Source organism: Phoxinus phoxinus (assembly GCF_949152265.1).
Source record: "Phoxinus phoxinus genome assembly, chromosome: 7".
Taxonomy (NCBI): Eukaryota; Metazoa; Chordata; class Actinopteri; order Cypriniformes; family Leuciscidae; genus Phoxinus; species Phoxinus phoxinus.
In genome coordinates this window covers 40,932,533-40,953,308 of record NC_136882.1, presented here as the reverse complement: position 1 = coordinate 40,953,308, position 20,776 = coordinate 40,932,533, and the positions used below count along the sequence as shown (strand labels likewise).

The 20,776-nt window shown below is 44.6% G+C and overlaps 1 protein-coding gene across 1 annotated transcript; it reads right to left on the bottom strand.

The window, feature by feature from the left end:
• Positions 1 to 5,746: 5,746 nt before the first annotated feature.
• Positions 5,747 to 10,545, bottom strand: slitrk5b (SLIT and NTRK-like family, member 5b). Its single transcript, XM_079619005.1, has 2 exons — positions 10,429 to 10,545; positions 5,747 to 8,394 (listed from the first exon to the last, which is right to left on the bottom strand). The coding sequence occupies exon 2, from the start codon at positions 8,392 to 8,394 to the stop codon at positions 5,845 to 5,847; it is 2,550 nt and encodes an 849-aa protein (XP_079475131.1). The 5' UTR covers positions 10,429 to 10,545; the 3' UTR covers positions 5,747 to 5,844.
• Between the last annotated feature and the right edge of the window lie 10,231 nt (positions 10,546 to 20,776).

Here is a 20,776-nt window from a genome sequence, read left to right as displayed (position 1 = left end):
AGGATCCGCTGAGGAACGGGTGCAGTGTGGATCAGGATCCGCTGAGGAACGGGTGCAGTGTGGATCAGGATCCGCTGAGGAACGGGTGCAGTGTGGATCAGGATCCGCTGAGGAACGGGTGCAGTGTGGATCAGGACCCGCTGAGGAACGGGTGCAGTGTGGATCAGGATCCGCTGAGGAACGGGTGCAGTGTGGATCAGGATCCGCTGAGGAACGGGTGCAGTGTGGATCAGGATCCGCTGAGGAACAGGTGCAGTGTGGATCAGGATCCGCTGAGGAACGGGTGCAGTGTGGATCAGGATCTGCTGAGGAACGGGTGCAGTGTGGATCAGGATCCGCTGAGGAACGGGTGCAGTGTGGATCAGGATCCGCTGAGGAACGGGTGCAGTGTGGATCAGGATCCGCTGAGGAACGGGTGCAGTGTGGATCAGGATCCGCTGAGGAACGGGTGCAGTGTGGATCAGGATCCGCTGAGGAACGGGTGAAGTGTGGATCAGGATCCGCATGTTCTGCTGGATCTCTGTGAGAGGAACACGTCCATCTTCCACATGAGCGGTGCTGGAACTCCTCAAGCCCGAGGTGAGCTTTTAATGAGGAACACACACTCTTCTGCTAATGAGCGAAGCGGCTTCAACTGTGTGAACTCTATAGAAGAATCTACTCTACTTTATTCATATACGCCCAAACACAAACACTCAAGGCTTCAGTATCTACAGCGAGGAAAGAGCGCTGATGCTGACGAGGGTTTGATGTCGTTTGTAAAGGACAAAATAAAGCCTCGTGCTCTTTATATTCCATGCAGTTCATCAGTTCACTGGGCCCTATTGTAACGCTCTGAGACGCAAGTAACTCTGTGGGCGGATCCCGGCGCTGTTGCTATTATACGGGCGGATCGCTATTATAACGGCGGATCGCTATTATAACGGTGGATTGCTATTATAACGGCGGATTGCTATTATAACGGCGGATCGCTATTATAACGGCGGATCGCTATTATAACGGTGGATTGCTATTATAACGGTGGATTGCTATTATAACGGCGGATTGCTATTATAACGGTGGATTGCTATTATAACGGCGGATTGCTATTATAACGGCGGATTGCTATTATAACGGCGGATCGCTATTATAACGGTGGATCGCTATTATAACGGCGGATCGCTATTATAACGGCGGATCGCTATTATAACGGTGGATTGCTATTATAACGGTGGATTGCTATTATAACGGTGGATTGCTATTATAACGGCGGATCGCTATTATAACGGCGGATCGCTATTATAACGGTGGATTGCTATTATAACGGTGGATTGCTATTATAACGGCGGATCGCTATTATAACGGCGGATCGCTATTATAACGGTGGATCGCTATTATAACGGCGGATCGCTATTATAACGGCGGATCGCTATTATAACGGCGGATTGCTATTATAACGGTGGATTGCTATTATAACGGTGGATTGCTATTATAACGGCGGATCGCTATTATAACGGCGGATTGCTATTATAACGGTGGATTGCTATTATAACGGTGGATTGCTATTATAACGGCGGATCGCTATTATAACGGCGGATTGCTATTATAACGGCGGATTGCTATTATAACGGCGGATCGCTATTATAACGGCGGATTGCTATTATAACGGTGGATTGCTATTATAACGGCGGATCGCTATTATAACGGCGGATTGCTATTATAACGGTGGATTGCTATTATAACGGTGGATTGCTATTATAACGGCGGATCGCTATTATAACGGCGGATCGCTATTATAACGGTGGATTGCTATTATAACGGCGGATTGCTATTATAACGGTGGATTGCTATTATAACGGTGGATTGCTATTATAACGGCGGATCGCTATTATAACGGCGGATCGCTATTATAACGGCGGATTGCTATTATAACGGTGGATTGCTATTATAACGGCGGATTGCTATTATAACGGCGGATTGCTATTATAACGGCGGATCGCTATTATAACGGTGGATTGCTATTATAACGGCGGATTGCTATTATAACGGCGGATCGCTATTATAACGGCGGATCGCTATTATAACGGCGGATTGCTATTATAACGGTGGATTGCTATTATAACGGCGGATTGCTATTATAACGGTGGATTGCTATTATAACGGCGGATTGCTATTATAACGGCGGATCGCTATTATAACGGCGGATCGCTATTATAACGGCGGATTGCTATTATAACGGCGGATTGCTATTATAACGGTGGATCGCTATTATAACGGCGGATCGCTATTATAACGGCGGATTGCTATTATAACGGCGGATCGCTATTATACCGGCGGATCGCTATTATAACGGTGGATCGCTATTATAACGGCGGATCGCTATTATAACGGCGGATTGCTATTATAACGGCGGATTGCTATTATAACGGCGGATTGCTATTATAACGGCGGATTGCTATTATAACGGTGGATCGCTATTATAACGGCGGATCGCTATTATAACGGCGGATTGCTATTATAACGGCGGATTGCTATTATAACGGCGGATCGCTATTATAACGGCGGATTGCTATTATAACGGCGGATTGCTATTATAACGGTGGATCGCTATTATAACGGCGGATCGCTATTATAACGGCGGATTGCTATTATAACGGCGGATTGCTATTATAACGGCGGATTGCTATTTTAACGGCGGATTGCTATTATAACGGCGGGTTTGCCGGCGCACAGGAGCGGTTCACAGCCGAGGAGACCGACGTTCTCGTCAGGGCCGTAAAACACAGAGAAGTGACATTGGGGATGATGGAGAAACACACACACATTAGCTTCGGTTAAACAGGCGTATAATAATTTGAGTAAATGTGTAATCTAGATTTATGTATTTTTTCACATCTTCACGGACACAACAATGATTTCCCTCGTGTGTTAATATGTTTCCTTGTAATAATGTGTGATTTGCTAAAATGAAAACTGCTGCGTCTGTTTATATTAGAGAATCAAAGTGTGTGTGTTGTTCACACGCTACATAATGGCCAAGCACGCGCCCTTAAAATAGCATCTGACTAACGCGCGGCGCCGCTGTCTTTAGACTCGGTTTCTCCTGGTCAGCGGCGGAGTTGTTTTCTGGAACTGCAGAATATCACCAGGGAACGTTTGCGCCGGAACACACTCCTCTTTACACTGAACCGCCCCCCCGAGCGCAAGTTCATTCCCTAATTTACCGACGTGCGTCTGTGGAGGGAAGAGTCGCTGTGCGCGGGTGCAGAATAGGAATGACACATGCGTCCAGTACAAAGTCAATTGCGCTGGGTGCAAGATAGAGCCCTGACTCTCAGAAACACAAAACCAACATTAGAGACGCTGCGACGCCATTGGTCCGCTGGTTACTCCAGTTATCACAACTGAGGCTGAGTTTAGTGTCACATGAGGTTATTGTTGCACATCATGGGATTTATTTGATAAATGTGTTTCCAATTTTTTTATTCACATTTTTAGAATTTATGCACGATTCCATCCATCATTCTTTTTTATGCAGTATCTCAAATGTGCATGAGAACGGTTGCATGGAAACACAGCTAATGGGAGTTCAGTGTGAACAGTTTGTATGAAAAGCATGAATCTGTGGTAGAAACGCCACCGGCTCTCAGACTGAACACGGGCCAGCCTTGGGTCACACAGAACACAGGCCCACGGCTGTCCTCACGCTTCACTGATGATGAACACATGCTAAAGGTCATGTGAATAAGCACACACACACACACACACACGGAACGCTGGATAAGTCACATATCTGACGAGCTTGTGTTTTCAGTGCCGTTTCTAATGAAGCACGTTCTGAGCATTCGATGTCTTGTGTTTGGACGTTTTCCAGCATCTGCACAGATGAGCTGATTTGAGCAATATTGCACTGTACTCCTGGAAGCAAACAGACATATGTTATCTGTCAATTATTCAGAGGTTTATTTAGGAACATATGGACGCCGAAGACAAAACTTCAGTGCAAAAACAGATTCATTCAATTTGCACATACAGTCACACAGTATAGTCATGACAGCGACTTTAAAAAAGCATGAAATAATTGTCAGCAATTCCAGTATTTTACAGAAATGAGAAGCGACTGCTGTTTTTGCATAACAATCTCTCCAGACTCTCTCGCCTGAAGCCCTGCATGAAATTTTCATTGGCATTTGCTGAATAACAAACCCTTGTGTAAAGAGGCTTGGGCTGTTGTTTCCTTCACTGAGTCACACATCAGAGCTGAAGCTGAAGGCTTTGGGTTAGTCTCGCTGTCGTCGGCCGCGCGGGCGCACACACGGACACGCACCGCGCGATACTGCACAGCAACTGTAGGGTTAATACTGTACACTGTGCTTTCAATGCATATGCCTTTAAGATCCTGTACATACTCGGAAAAAAAAATGCTTGTCCCAGCATGACTACATCTGACCTGGCAGGACTGGCAATATATAAATCTTACAAAAATCTTCTTAATATAATTTAAGCAAAAAAAGTGCAAAGATCTCCAGAATCGATATATGCAAGTACACCAGAATGACTTATGAAAGAATGTGTACAGACACAAGTAAGAACACGACGAAACCGATTGTCCATTTTGGTCGCAGGTGCTTTGAAATAATAAATAACGTACATCTTTAAGACGAGTGTCACGTTTATATTCACACACAGAAATCATCCATCGACCTAACAACGTATTAAACTCATGATACTGAAGAATATAACAACACTTTTGAATACGATATGCATGAGAGAATATGGTGTGAACCTCACAAAAACTCCCCAAAATTTAAAAGAAAAAGAAAAAAAAATAAGTGTTTTAAAGAATTAAGATTTGCTCTATGGTGACAGTTTTACAGTTTTTTTTTTTTTTTTTAAATTAATTAAAATTTATACTATTTTGTTTTAAATAATTGAATAACATTTTACATGACCAAAATGTTAAGTTTTTTGAAAGCATATTTTTTGAGATATCAACCTCAAATTTGGAGCACAGATTGCTTAGATTTATGGTTTTCATTTTCTCTCAATTTTAGTGAAACGTATTTTGGGAAAAATATATTTAATATAAAAACAGAACATTTTTATAAAAACTGCATTTTTTATTACATTAAATGTAAAATTTTATAACTTTTTTTCTCTTCAGCAATAATCTGCCAAGTGTCGTCTTTAAAAAGAGAGCAAACTCTGTGATCCAAAGCATTCAAGACTTACCAGTTTAAGTTCAAAACATGAATAAATGGATTATAACTAGTTTATAAATATAATTTAGTACCATTAAATCCCCGAATTAATTATTTGTTTAAATGAAAAACATTATCGAATCAAAATATAATACAATCATTTCATTGAAATAAAAAATAAAAAACATTTTTGACCAAAACACGAGCAGGAGGTTAATATATATAATATATTATTAATAAGTATATATATTATTATAATAATATTAGAATTTAAGTTTAAAAAAATTCCAGTGCATTAAAAGCAGTACGTCAAATACTACTATGATGTATAATTATTTTAAATTTACCATTTAAATAATAGTTTGTTTCCACATCAATATGAACTCGATTGACAATAGAAATTGAGGGAAAATTGTCCAGCAAATAATGTCACAATGCAATCAAACAAAGTCAATAAAAATAATAGTAAATAAATATAGGCAAAATATAATTAAAATATAAATAAAATGAAAATCTTTATAAAATCGTCAAAATATCAAATGAACAACTTTTCTTTTTTTTGGACTTTGAGGTGCACAAGATTCACCCTCATATTTCTCGCAAAACGTGTTTTCTCCCACACTTTTTTTTTTTCTTGAAAGAAAATGAAGACAGAACACATATTTCAGAACTGAGTGAAAGTTGTCCTTTTCTCATGAACCTCCAGATAGTCGGGCTCGAAGTGCAGCTTGGCTTTGAGCTCCCAGTACTGGCTGCGGTTGGGCTCGATGTACACGGCGGCCGGCGGCGAGCAGAACATCACGGTTTGCTGGACGCGCTCCGGACTCGAGAACCGATCCTGGACCCGCTCCGGACTCGAGTACTGATGATCCAAGTACTGATGCTTGCATGCTAAACTGCCCCGGTACGAGCCCGGCTGGTCCCGCGCCAGAATCTCCCGGTAGAAGTAGTTGTCGTCCAGAAGCGAGTGTGTGTTTAGCGTGTCCGGCGTTCCCGCGCTGAACTCGGATCTGCTCCGGACCTCATCATCCGAGTTCGACGCCAGAACTCTGAGTTCTTCGAAGTCCCTGTATCTGTCCATCGCGTTTCCCTCGGCGTTACTCTTCGCTAGGCTCTCGGCTGCCGGCGGGATGAACTCGTACACGTGGCTCGCCGACGATCTAGTCTTATCGGTGTAACCCGCACTGGCGTTTACCGAAGCTAGCCGCTCCGACTTCTTCCGGCGCTTCATGATAACAGCGAAAAGCCCTGCGGCGACAAACACGGATAATATGAAGAGCATCAGCAAGGCGAGGATCAGCACCGACAGAGGAACCGTGGGAATCTGCATGTCATAATCTAGAGTCTCTAAAGTGATGGTGCTCCCGGGCACGGATTCCTCCGAAGGCGGCGCTGCGGAAGACTGGACGTTTGAGGTTTCCTGGCACAGTTGATAAGAGCGGATGAAGCGCATGTCTTCTCCCGAGAGCCTCGGTGGAGATTCGCACGCGACGGAGTTTAAAACGATCCCGGCGCCGAGTTTCTCCAGCCAGCTCCGCATCTCCACCACGCCACACGAGCAATCCCACGGGTTCTCGAAGAGATCGATCTGCACCAGATCCGCCAGATCCTCCAGGACGCCGGCCACCGGGAGACTCCGGAAGTGGTTGTTACGCAGATTCACTCGCGCGAGGTTCAGTCCGTGGAAGACGCCGGGAGGAAGAGTCTTGAGGAGGTTGTTATTGAGGAACAGAAGCTGGAGATTGGGAACCTGTTGAAAAGCACCGTTCGCAATGTCCCGAATCACGTTATACTCCAGATATAAGAACTGCAAGCTCTGCAGCCCATAGAACATGTCCTCGGAGAGGCGCTCCAGTAAGTTCCCGTTCAAGTACAGTCGTCTCAGATGTATGAGCTGGCTGAACGTCCGATCCTGGACCACGGATATGCGATTGTTTCCCAAGTGGAGCAAATCAAGCCCGGTCGCGCCGTTGAAGTCAGAGCTGCACACCGCAGAGATGTAGTTCCCCGTTAAGTACATCTTCTTCGGGTTGTACGGCTTGGGATTGAGATCCGAGATGCTTTCGATCTTCCTCTCCTGGCAGTTCACGTTCAGCCCGAGGTCTGAGATCTGCAGATTGCAGGAGCACGCGTGCGGACAGTCCAGCGGGACCGGGGACTTCGTTTGGAAGGCTAGCATCGGGCCGTAGTTCTGCGGCTTGCTAGTGGAGCGCGGCGTCGGTTTAGTGCGGAGTTTTCCCGGGATTCGGCTGGTTTTAGTGGAGCGTATCGAGGAGGCGAAGCCCGGGATTGGAGTCGGCGGTGGGGTTTTGTAGAGGATCTCGCCGACGTGAGCCGGCTCGGCACGCACGTCGTACTCCGCGATCGCTCTCAGAGGACACAACTCCTGCTTGGAGATCTCGTCCAGGTCTCGCCCGTGGAGGCGGAACGGCGTCTCGCACACCACGTCTCCGACGAGAGCCGTGTAGGAGATGCTCTCCAGCCAGGCCTTGAGCGGGATGAGCTCGCAGGAGCAGTTCCAGGGGTTGTCCTCGAGCTGCAGCTCCACCACGCGGCTCCAGTGCTCCAGGAGCCCGCTGTACGGGAGCACTTTCAGCTGATTGCCTCTTAGATCCAGATGCGTTAATGGAACGAACTGAAAGATGTTGTTCGGCAGAGCGGAGAGGAGGTTGTCATTGAGGATGAGCACCTCTAAGTGCCGCAAAACGCTCAAGGCTTTCGCTTCAACGAGGCTGATGTAATTATAGTCAATCTGCAGGTACTCCAGGCTTTCAAGTCCCAGGAACGTGTCGTCCTTCAACGCTTCGATTTTGTTATTGTTCAGATGCAGTCGCTTTAATCCCTGAAGCCCGTTAAAAGCACCGCCTTCGATCTCTGATATGTCATTGTTGCCCAGATGCAAAATACTGAGTCCTTCGTACTGAGCAAAGTCGTTGAGCGAGACCTTCTTTAGCAGATTCCCTGTGAGCAGAAGATGATATGAAGTGAAGTGTAAAGGCATCACCTCCGCCAGACTGCTAATCCCTCTGTTCTCGCAGCTGGCGGTGAACACACCCTCTCTCTCCTCACACACACACAGGCCTCCGCAAACATCCCCGTAAATATCAAACATCTCAGCCAAGCTGAAGACTGTGGCGAGAGTCCATACGGCCGAGATCCGCGTGTGTGTGTTCATGGCTGTGTGCGGGGGTCGAGGAGAGATGTGTGCCGTCATCTGAGGAGAGAAACACAACGTGAATAATGCAGCTCACGACACAAGCATGCACAATATCAAGATATCATTAGGCACAGTGCATCTAAACGTGGACACATGCGCTGAAATATTAAAAACTAAAATGAATACATCAGTCTACTATGTTGGTTTAGGAATTATGCATATTGCAGTTCATTAAAATTCTAGTGCATTTCAATGTTTGCCTTTTTTTTTTTAACTTTTGTGCACAAAAAGCTGCATCGTCCACTAGTATATAAAGACCAGCTGACAGAGGCATTGCTTATTTGTTTATGCTTATGTGTGTTCGCATTATCTGGACCCAACGGAAAGAAGTGTTGTTTTTTGTGTGGAAATAAAGCTAAAGCATCAGAAGTTACGATACTGTCGACAAGTTATTCCAGATTTGAAATATGCATCAATTCAGCATAATAATAAATACATGCATAATATCACACTTTTTTGGTCTTTCCTAAATTGCTTGACTTGAATTATTAGTGCCAACTTAAACACATGCACTTAAATATTAAAAACTAAAACGGTTATGTCATTCGACTTGCGTTGTTTAAAAAATGATGCATATTGCAGTTCAATAAAATACTAACTAGTGCATTTCAATGTTTGCCATTTATTCTTTACTTGTGTGCACAAAACTCTGCACCGCACTTGATGCGCAGTGTGAACTCAGAAGCAGAACCGAGTCTGGAGTGTTAGGAAGGGTTCGGATATAACCGCAGGATAACCCGCTGTACTTAATAAAGCTAAAGCAGAGATGTGCATGATGACGTGTGTTACACGAGACTGCTTCAGTGCTGCTGTAGTGGACACTAGTGTGTAACAGATATGATGGCTTCAGTCCCGCCAGAGACGCATTATGTGTTTATGCTAGATTGTGTATTAGCTGGAGCTGTCTGGAAAAAGACATCTATATTGTTTTTTGTGTGTGTGAGCGATACTGTTGACAAGTTATTCCTGATTTGAAATATGCATGCAAGCATCAACTCAGCATATCATGCATCTCGCTACACAAGCATGCATAATATCACAATTATATCTAGCACTGTCGTGATTACGAGTGGGAAACTCTGGAAAAGGTACATTGCCGTTTCGCTCTAAACAAATTATTCAAAAGCATCTGATGTCCTAATTACGACTTCTCAACGTGTAAATGTGGAGTTCCCAGAGGGACTTTTGGATCTTCACACTAATTGCGTCTTCTTGTGTCTCAAAATGGTTATTATTACGATTATTAACCATAAGTAACAATGTTTTACGTTGAGCATAATATAGAATTAAACGGATAACCAGTTAATTAACCTCACATTAATAATGGCATATATAAATGAAGATTAATAATAAAAAGAATCCATTTCTATGTGGTAATTTAGGTAAAAATGTAGATGACTAACTTGTAAGTCTGAGAAGTTCATGCAACAAATAACGCTCTCAAAAAACGTTACCAGAAAACGCTCGTCTAATGTTTTTTGTTTTTTTCTACTTGTTTTAAAACATTTAACGTTCAAAAAGTAACATTTCCATAATGCATGTAAAATGATAAAACGACACATTCTCTTAATGTTCTTGCTAACCTTTGCATTTAAGAATTTCCTGAGAACATTCAGAAATAACGTTACCATGGGATCGTTATCAAAACGTCCCTAGAACATATTTTTGTAGCTGTGAATATTGAAGCTTCTCACAAAATAACCCTTATTATAGTGAAGGAATGACTGTGCATCGCGCAGATATGAAGTAAACCAGAGTAAATATAGCAGAACGAGAGAAAAGTTGCACGCGTTAAACGCCTCTCTCTCGTGCGCGCGCACAGTCACTCGCTCGCTGTGCATTACAGAAGCATATGATGATCCATATGATCCATATCGGTGTTATTATATTCCCACACACATCAGACATCACTATATGACACCCGTTCCTCGCTGTAATCTCGAATAGCGATGAGTTCCGCCAATAACTTCTCGATCGCGTCTCGCGTCGACCGATGTGAATAAGCCGAAGTGCAGATGTGCTCAGTCTTACCCGCGAGCCGCGCTGAGGGACGCCCGCTCATCTGGACAGATGTTCTCCACTGAGCCTCATCCTGGGTTTACACGTTCATCTCGCAGCCGCGAACAGTGGTGCGCGTGCTCGTGCTCGTGCACTGACATGACGAGGACTAGAAGTGGGAGGAACAAAACCCCGATGATGAAGATGATGATGATTATGAATATGATGATGATGATGATGAAGATGATGATGATTATGAATATGATGATGAAGATGAAGATGATGATGATTATGAATATGATGATGATGATGAAGATGATGATGATTATGAATATGATGATGATGATGAAGATGAAGATGATGATGAATATGAATATGAATATGATGATGATGATGATGAAGATGATGATGATTATGAATATGGTGATGATGATGATGATGAAGATGATGATGATAATGAAGTTGAAGAGGATGATGATGAAGATGATGATGATTATGAATATGATGAAGATGATGATGATTATGAATATGATGAAGATGATGATGAAGATGATGTTGCGTATCTTGTTCAGTAAACCTTTATCAAACCAAGTGTCTTTATTTTTTAAAGATTGTTTTTCAAGCAAAGCTTGAAAGTTTGAAATAGTAAAGCATATGTTGTGTCTGTTGCTGTGAACTAACACTTAAAGGTACAATATGTAATAGTTGTGCATTAAAATATCCCAAAATCACAAGGCCAGTGTTGTATATTTTGTTAAGTTGATTACTTACAATATCCCGAATGTTTCCAACTATTTATAAATCATGAGAATATTGTGATTGTAACCGAGGCAGCGGAGCGGGTGAGCGGGTGAGCTGGAGTCGCCAGTCAAACGGCATATCCGCGTCACCCTCGGTGTGCGCTCGTACCGCGCGAGTCCTGGACACATGCGGAGGCTGTAGTTGTAGCGTCTATCGAGCAACAAACGTTAGCTTGTGTCGCGCAGTCGTTATGAACACAATTATTCTTTACCGACTGCAGCGGTTCTGTCGACAAACACAAGTCCCATAACCGTACGGGTCAATGTTATATATTCCTAATGTAGCGTTCGGTATAGTTGTGTTTATGTGAGGAAAGTATTATTGCGTTAGGCTTGTGTTTAGTTTATTGACATTGTTTATCACGTCTGGTGTTTATGGCCATGTAAATAAATATAGCATGTGTTCTACATAAAGATTAATCCGTCTTTTGGTGAATGATGTGTGTGTTCGAATGCACTTTTACAACAATGGTTTAGAACACGTAAAACTGTGCAGCGTTATCACAACAATGAGTTCGACAAATACAGTCACATGATAACCAGTTTAGTGCTAAACCTTACTTTTCTTGCGGTTAATTTACTTTAATGAAATAAAAGCATGTCATTAAACGCAACATTTATAAAAATAGAGCTTTACCTCATCCATGAATATGATTTAGATTCCCGTCTGACTTACATCCACGGTGGAGTTAAACACGACAGTTCCCATCATTCCTTCACATCGTCATCAAGCTGCGCCGCCGCTGGTGGTGTTATCGTCATCAAGCTGCGCCGCCGCTGGTGGTGTTATCGTCATCAAGCTGCGCCGCCGCTGGTGGTGTTATCGTCATCAAGCTGCGCCGCCGCTGGTGGTGTTATCGTCATCAAGCTGCGCTGCCGCCGCTGGTGTTGGGAATGTAGCGCGCCTCTAGCGGCAGAAAGTATTGCATATTGTACCTTTAAGCCTATAAATAAAGAAAAGAACGATTTTCAGCACAGAAACTTTAATATGTTTATTGATGTTAATAAGCGCTACAGCCGTTTGCTCCTCATCAAGCAGCTCTGGATCCGTTTCTCACAGTGATGATCATAGAGCTGAACACACATCAGCACTTCTCACGCTTCAGATTCATATCTCACACTCCCAGCATGCACTGGGTTCTGATCTGATGTAGTCTGAAAGTATGAAGCTTCACAGGCGTTGTAATGATGACGGGATTCGAGTGTGTTGATGAGCTGATCATGTTAGTGTGTGATGTACACTAGAGGGAAACACTAATGCAGAAAGTCCTGATTATCTGATCGTGGTCTGGGTGAATACTCGACTCTGATTGGCTGCAGGGTGTCCATTATAAAGTGATGTAGGACACCGAGTAAAGGAGTTCTAAAACCGTTAGATTTTGATTGTAAAACTAATTCAAATATAAACTAATGTTTTAAAAATGTGTTATTTGGCAAGTGAACATGTTATAAGACTTACACGTGCCTCAAACTAAAAACTTTCAAAAAACATCCAAGTAAGGATGAGGATGAGGATGAGGATGAGGATGAGGATGAGGATGGGGATGAGGATGAGGATGAGGATGAGGATGAGGATGGGGATGAGGATGAGGATGAGGATGAGGATGGGGATGAGGATGAGGATGAGGATGATGATGAGGATGAGGATGAGAATGAGGATGAGGATGATGATGAGGATGATGATGAGGATGAGGATGAGGATGGGGATGAGGATGAGGATGAGGATGAGGATGGGAATGAGGATGAGGATGAGGATGATGATGAGGATGAGGATGAGGATGATGATGAGGATGAGGATGAGGATGATGATGAGGATGAGGATGAGGATGAGAATGAGGATGAGGATGAGGATGAGGATGGGGATGAGGATGAGGATGAGGATGATGATGAGGATGAGGATGATGATGATGATGAGGATGAGGATGATGATGAGGATGAGGATGATGATGATGATGAGGATGAGGATGAGGATGAGGATGAGGATGAGGATGAGCACTTGGGCAATATGTCCTCATAACTCATGAACACAGTTCTGCCGCTGCCAGCAGATCCTGGAACTGATATAAGAAATACCACTTTTATTAATCAGCCAAGTCTACACAACTACTGGCGGACGTTCATAATCCTATCGCCAAAAACTGGCGGATATATATATATATATATATAAAGTGTCAAAAAGTTTGTTATGGAAGGAAGAATATTGTGCGCTCTTAAATCTGTCGTTCTGTTTTCTCCAGGAGAAATCATGCTAATAATATCTCTCGGGATATTTCCTATAGAAACACAGCAGTTTCAAACCTCAGCGCAGATCTCATGCTTTATATAAACATGTGAATATATATTCATATCCAGTCCCTGGAGTCTCCGCGCTAGTGCTGAACATCTGTGGTCTTCACATCTGTGCAGATTATCCCGCGTCACATGATCTTCCCAGCTCCACATGAACACAATGCTCCATAACCAGCCTCTCAAGCCAAAGCCATAATCAGCCAACAACCCCAACTCTTAATAATCAATAATCAATAACCCTAACCCTCAATAATCTATAATCACAAACCTATCCCTCAATAATTAATAATCAATAACCCTATCCCTCAATAATCTATAATCAACAACCCTATTGTTATTGAAAAATAGAAAAAATTAATTACTGGATTAGACAAATTTTAATTTTTAATTTAACACCTTTAGGCATATATCAATGAACTCATTTTAAACTGATCAAGTACTATTGTGGTAACAGCCATTTTAATTTAGAGTCTAACTTTAACCTAGATAAATGTGTGTGTGCAGTGTGTGTGCAGTGTGTGTGCAGTGTGTGTGCAGTGTGGAGCGCTCACCGCATGACATGGAGGCGCCGGCGCGGTTCGCCTGGCATCTTCCCATCAACAGTGGAAACAACTTACAATAGGCAGCTTTCGAAAACAGTTTAGACACGACTGTGAATTCCTCAACTAAGTTCTTAAATCACACACACACACACACACACACACACACACACACACACACACACACACACACACACTAACATTACCTCTAAGTCACCAAGCATTGTATTCAAACCAACTTACCTTGATTTTTTCAGAGCTTGCCAGCGATCGGGAGGCAACGGTGATTACTACAGCCTCCATGCGTTCCTGTCATTCTCCACACGTGTTTAGCGGTGGCAAAGTGTTGTTTAGCGATGGCAAAGTGTTGTTTAGCGGTGGCAAAGTGTTGTTTAGCGGTGGCAAAGTGTTGTTTAGCGGTGGCAAAGTGGCAAAGTGTTGTTTAGCGGAGGCAAAGTGTTGTTTAGCGGTGGCAAAGTGGCAAAGTGTTGTTTAGCGGTGGCAAAGTGTTGTTTAGCGGTGGCAAAGTGTTGTTTAGCGGTGGCAAAGTGTTGTTTAGCGGTGGCAAAGTGTTGTTTAGCGGAGGCAAAGTGTTGTTTAGCGGAGGCAAAGTGTTGTTTAGCGGTGGCAAAGTGTTGTTTAGCGGTGGCAAAGTGTTGTTTAGCGGTGGCAAAGTGTTGTTTAGCGGAGGCAAAGTGTTGTTTAGCGGTGGCAAAGTGTTGTTTAGCGGTGGCAAAGTGTTGTTTAGCGGAGGCAAAGTGTTGTTTAGCGGTGGCAAAGTGGCAAAGTGTTGTTTAGCGGTGGCAAAGTGTTGTTTAGCGGTGGCAAAGTGTTGTTTAGCGGTGGCAAAGTGTTGTTTAGCGGTGGAAAAGTGGCAAAGTGTTGTTTAGCGGTGGCAAAGTGTTGTTTAGCGGTGGAAAAGTGGCAAAGTGTTGTTTAGCGGAGGCAAAGTGTTGTTTAGCGGAGGCAAAGTGGCAAAGTGTTGTTTAGCGGAGGCAAAGTGTTGTTTAGCGGAGGCAAAGTGTTGTTTAGCGGTGGAAAAGTGGCAAAGTGTTGTTTAGCGGTGGCAAAGTGTTGTTTAGCGGTGGCAAAGTGTTGTTTAGCGGTGGCAAAGTGTTGTTTAGCGGTGGCAAAGTGTTGTTTAGCGGTGGCAAAGTGTTGTTTAGCGGTAGCGGTGGCAAAGTGTTGTTTAGCGGTGGCAAAGTGTTGTTTAGCGGTGGCAAAGTGTCGTTTAGCGGTGGCAAAGTGTTGTTTAGCGGAGGCAAAGTGTTGTTTAGCGGTGGCAAAGTGTTGTTTAGCGGTGGCAAAGTGTTGTTTAGCGGTGGCAAAGTGGCAAAGTGTTGTTTAGCGGAGGCAAAGTGTTGTTTAGCGGTGGCAAAGTGTTGTTTAGCGGAGGCAAAGTGTTGTTTAGCGGAGGCAAAGTGTTGTTTAGCGGAGGCAAAGTGTTGTTTAGCGGTGGCAAAGTGTTGTTTAGCGGTGGCAAAGTGTTGTTTAGCGGTGGCAAAGTGTTGTTTAGCGGTAGCGGTGGCAAAGTGTTGTTTAGCGGTGGCAAAGTGTTGTTTAGCGGTGGCAAAGTGTCGTTTAGCGGTGGCAAAGTGTTGTTTAGCGGTGGCAAAGTGTTGTTTAGCGGTGGAAAAGTGGCAAAGTGTTGTTTAGCGGTGGAAAAGTGGCAAAGTGTTGTTTAGCGGTGGCAAAGTGTTGTTTAGCGGTGGCAAAGTGTTGTTTAGCGGTGGCAAAGTGTTGTTTAGCGGTGGAAAAGTGGCAAAGTGTTGTTTAGCGGTGGAAAAGTGGCAAAGTGTTGTTTAGCGGTGGAAAAGTGGCAAAGTGTTGTTTAGCGGTGGCAAAGTGTTGTTTAGCGGTGGAAAAGTGGCAAAGTGTTGTTTAGCGGTGGAAAAGTGGCAAAGTGTTGTTTAGCGGTGGAAAAGTGGCAAAGTGTTGTTTAGCGGTGGCAAAGTGTTGTTTAGCGGTGGCAAAGTGTTGTTTAGCGGTGGCAAAGTGTTGTTTAGCGGTGGCAAAGTGTTGTTTAGCGGTGGCAAAGTGTTGTTTAGCGGTGGAAAAGTGGCAAAGTGTTGTTTAGCGGTGGCAAAGTGTTGTTTAGCGGTGGAAAAGTGGCAAAGTGTTGTTTAGCGGAGGCAAAGTGTTGTTTAGCGGAGGCAAAGTGTTGTTTAGCGGTGGAAAAGTGGCAAAGTGTTGTTTAGCGGTGGCAAAGTGTTGTTTAGCGGTGGCAAAGTGTTGTTTAGCGGTGGCAAAGTGTTGTTTAGCGGTGGCAAAGTGTTGTTTAGCGGTGGCAAAGTGTTGTTTAGCGGTAGCGGTGGCAAAGTGTTGTTTAGCGGTGGCAAAGTGTTGTTTAGCGGTGGCAAAGTGTTGTTTAGCGGTGGCAAAGTGTTGTTTAGCGGTGGCAAAGTGTTGTTTAGCCGTGGCAAAGTGTTGTTTAGCGGTGGCAAAGTGTTGTTTAGCGGTGGCAAAGTGTTGTTTAGCGGTGGCAAAGTGTTGTTTAGCCGTGGCAAAGTGTTGTTTAGCCGTGGCAAAGTGTTGTTTAGCCGTGGCAAAGTGTTGTTTAGCAGTGGCAAAGTGTTGTTTAGCCGTGGCAAAGTGTTGTTTAGCGGTGGCAAAGTGTTGTTTAGCGGTGGCAAAGTGTTGTTTAGCGGTGGCAAAGTGTTGTTTAGCGGTGGCAAAGTGTTGTTTAGCGGTGGCAAAGTGTTGTTTAGCGGAGGCAAAGTGTTGTTTAGCGGTGGCAAAGTGTTGTTTAGCGGTGGCAAAGTGTCGTTTAGCGGTGGCAAAGTGTTGTTTAGCCGTGGCAAAGTGTTGTTTAGCGGTGGCAAAGTGTTGTTTAGCGGAGGCAAAGTGTTGTTTAGCGGTGGCAAAGTGTTGTTTAGCGGTGGCAAAGTGTTGTTTAGCGGTGGCAAAGTGTTGTTTAGCGGTGGCAAAGTGTTGTTTAGCGGTGGCAAAGTGTTGTTTAGCGGAGGCAAAGTGTTGTTTAGCGGAGGCAAAGTGTTGTTTAGCGGAGGCAAAGTGTTGTTTAGCGGAGGCAAAGTGTTGTTTAGCGGAGGCAAAGTGTTGTTTAGCGGTGGCAAAGTGTTGTTTAGCGGTGGCAAAGTGTTGTTTAGCGGAGGCAAAGTGTTGTTTAGCGGAGGCAAAGTGTTGTTTAGCGGTGGCAAAGTGTTGTTTAGCGATGGCAAAGTGTTGTTTAGCGGAGGCAAAGTGTTGTTTAGCGGTGGCAAAGTGTTGTTTAGCGGTGGCAAAGTGTGGTTTAGCGGTGGCAAAGTGTTGTTTAGCGGTGGCAAAGTGTTGTTTAGCGGTGGCAAAGTGTTGTTTAGCGGAGGCAAAGTGTTGTTTAGCGCGCGGTGGCAAAGTGTTGTTTAGCGGTGGCAAAGTGTTGTTTAGCGGTGGCAAAGTGTTGTTTAGCGGAGGCAAAGTGTTGTTTAGCGGTGGCAAAGTGTTGTTTAGCGGTGGCAAAGTGTTGTTTAGCCGTGGCAAAGTGTTGTTTAGCGGTGGCAAAGTGTTGTTTAGCGGTGGCAAAGTGTTGTTTAGCGGTGGCAAAGTGTTGTTTAGCGGAGGCAAAGTGTTGTTTAGCGCGCGGTGGCAAAGTGTTGTTTAGCGGTGGCAAAGTGTTGTTTAGCGGTGGCAAAGTGTTGTTTAGCGGAGGCAAAGTGTTGTTTAGCGGAGGCAAAGTGTTGTTTAGCGGTGGCAAAGTGTTGTTTAGCGGAGGCAAAGTGTTGTTTAGCGGAGGCAAAGTGTTGTTTAGCGGAAGCAAAGTGTTGTTTAGCGGTGGCAAAGTGTTGTTTAGCGGTGGCAAAGTGTTGTTTAGCGGTGGCAAAGTGTTGTTTAGCGGTGGCAAAGTGTTGTTTAGCGGTGGCAAAGTGTTGTTTAGCGGAGGCAAAGTGTTGTTTAGCGATGGCAAAGTGTTGTTTAGCGGTGGCAAAGTGTTGTTTAGCGGTGGCAAAGTGTTGTTTAGCGGAGGCAAAGTGTTGTTTAGCGGTGGCAAAGTGTTGTTTAGCGGTGGCAAAGTGTTGTTTAGCGGTGGCAAAGTGTTGTTTAGCGGTGGCAAAGTGTTGTTTAGCGGAGGCAAAGTGTTGTTTAGCGGAGGCAAAGTGTTGTTTAGCGGAGGCAAAGTGTTGTTTAGCGGAGGCAAAGTGTTGTTTAGCGGAGGCAAAGTGTTGTTTAGCGGTGGCAAAGTGTTGTTTAGCGGAGGCAAAGTGTTGTTTAGCGGTGGCAAAGTGTTGTTTAGCGGAGGCAAAGTGTTGTTTAGCGGTGGCAAAGTGTTGTTTAGCGGTGGCAAAGTGTTGTTTAGCGGAGGCAAAGTGTTGTTTAGCGGAGGCAAAGTGTTGTTTAGCGGAGGCAAAGTGTTGTTTAGCGGAGGCAAAGTGTTGTTTAGCGGAGGCAAAGTGTTGTTTAGCGGTGGCAAAGTGTTGTTTAGCGGTGGCAAAGTGTTGTTTAGCGGAGGCAAAGTGTTGTTTAGCGGTGGCAAAGTGTTGTTTAGCCGTGGCAAAGTGTTGTTTAGCGGTGGCAAAGTGTTGTTTAGCGGTGGCAAAGTGTTGTTTAGCGGTGGCAAAGTGTTGTTTAGCGGTGGCAAAGTGTTGTTTAGCGGAGGCAAAGTGTTGTTTAGCGGAGGCAAAGTGTTGTTTAGCGGAGGCAAAGTGTTGTTTAGCGGAGGCAAAGTGTTGTTTAGCGGAGGCAAAGTGTTGTTTAGCGGTGGCAAAGTGTTGTTTAGCGGAGGCAAAGTGTTGTTTAGCGGAGGCAAAGTGTTGTTTAGCGGTGGCAAAGTGTTGTTTAGCGGTGGCAAAGTGTTGTTTAGCGGAGGCAAAGTGTTGTTTAGCGGAGGCAAAGTGTTGTTTAGCGGAGGCAAAGTGTTGTTTAGCGGAGGCAAAGTGTTGTTTAGCGGTGGCAAAGTGTTGTTTAGCGATGGCAAAGTGTTGTTTAGCGGTGGCAAAGTGTTGTTTAGCGGTGGCAAAGTGTTGTTTAGCGATGGCAAAGTGTTGTTTAGCGGTGGCAAAGTGTTGTTTAGCGGTGGCAAAGTGTTGTTTAGCGGTGGCAAAGTGTTGTTTAGCGGTGGCAAAGTGTTGTTTAGCGGAGGCAAAGTGTTGTTTAGCGGAGGCAAAGTGTTGTTTAGCGGTGGCAAAGTGTTGTTTAGCGGAGGCAAAGTGTTGTTTAGCGCGCGGTGGCAAAGTGTTGTTTAGCGATGGCAAAGTGTTGTTTAGCGGTGGCAAAGTGTTGTTTAGCGGTGGCAAAGTGTTGTTTAGCGGTGGCAAAGTGTTGTTTAGCGGAGGCAAAGTGTTGTTTAGCGGAGGCAAAGTGTTGTTTAGCGGTGGCAAAGTGTTGTTTAGCGGAGGCAAAGTGTTGTTTAGCGGAGGCAAAGTGTTGTTTAGCGGAGGCAAAGTGTTGTTTAGCGGAGGCAAAGTGTTGTTTAGCGGAGGCAAAGTGTTGTTTAGCGGTGGCAAAGTGTTGTTTAGCGGAGGCAAAGTGTTGTTTAGCGGTGGCAAAGTGTTGTTTAGCGGAGGCAAAGTGTTGTTTAGCGGAGGCAAAGTGTTGTTTAGCGGTGGCAAAGTGTTGTTTAGCGGAGGCAAAGTGTTGTTTAGCGGAGGCAAAGTGTTGTTTAGCGGAGGCAAAGTGTTGTTTAGCGGAGGCAAAGTGTTGTTTAGCGGTGGCAAAGTGTTGTTTAGCGGAGGCAAAGTGTTGTTTAGCGGAGGCAAAGTGTTGTTTAGCGGAGGCAAAGTGTTGTTTAGCGGAGGCAAAGTGTTGTTTAGCGGAGGCAAAGTGTTGTTTAGCGGTGGCAAAGTGTTGTTTAGCGGAGGCAAAGTGTTGTTTAGCGGAGGCAAAGTGTTGTTTAGCGGTGGCAAAGTGTTGTTTAGCGGTGGCAAAGTGTTGTTTAGCGGAGGCAAAGTGTTGTTTAGCGGAGGCAAAGTGTTGTTTAGCGGAGGCAAAGTGTTGTTTAGCGGAGGCAAAGTGTTGTTTAGCGGTGGCAAAGTGTTGTTTAGCGGAGGCAAAGTGTTGTTTAGCGGAGGCAAAGTGTTGTTTAGCGGTGGCAAAGTGTTGTTTAGCGGAGGCAAAGTGTTGTTTAGCGGAGGCAAAGTGTTGTTTAGCGGTGGCAAAGTGTTGTTTAGCGGTGGCAAAGTGTTGTTTAGCGGAGGCAAAGTGTTGTTTAGCGGAGGCAAAGTTTTGTTTAGCGCGCGGTGGCAAAGTGTTGTTTAGCGGTGGCAAAGTGTTGTTTAGCGGAGGCAAAGTGTTGTTTAGCGGTGGCAAAGTGTTGTTTAGCGGTGGCAAAGTGTTGTTTAGCGGAGGCAAAGTGTTGTTTAGCGGAGGCAAAGTGTTGTTTAGCGGAGGCAAAGTGTTGTTTAGCGGAGGCAAAGTGTTGTTTAGCGGAGGCAAAGTGTTGTTTAGCGGAGGCAAAGTGTTGTTTAGCGGAGGCAAAGTGTTGTTTAGCGGTGGCAAAGTGTTGTTTAGCGGAGGCAAAGTGTTGTTTAGCGGAGGCAAAGTTTTGTTTAGCGCGCGGTGGCAAAGTGTTGTTTAGCGGTGGCAAAGTGTTGTTTAGCGGTGGCAAAGTGTTGTTTAGCGGAGGCAAAGTGTTGTTTAGCGGAGGCAAAGTGTTGTTTAGCGGTGGCAAAGTGTTGTTTAGCGGAGGCAAAGTGTTGTTTAGCGGAGGCAAAGTGTTGTTTAGCGCGCGGTGGCAAAGTGTTGTTTAGCGGAGGCAAAGTGTTGTTTAGCGGTGGCAAAGTGTTGTTTAGCGGAGGCAAAGTGTTGTTTAGCGGAGGCAAA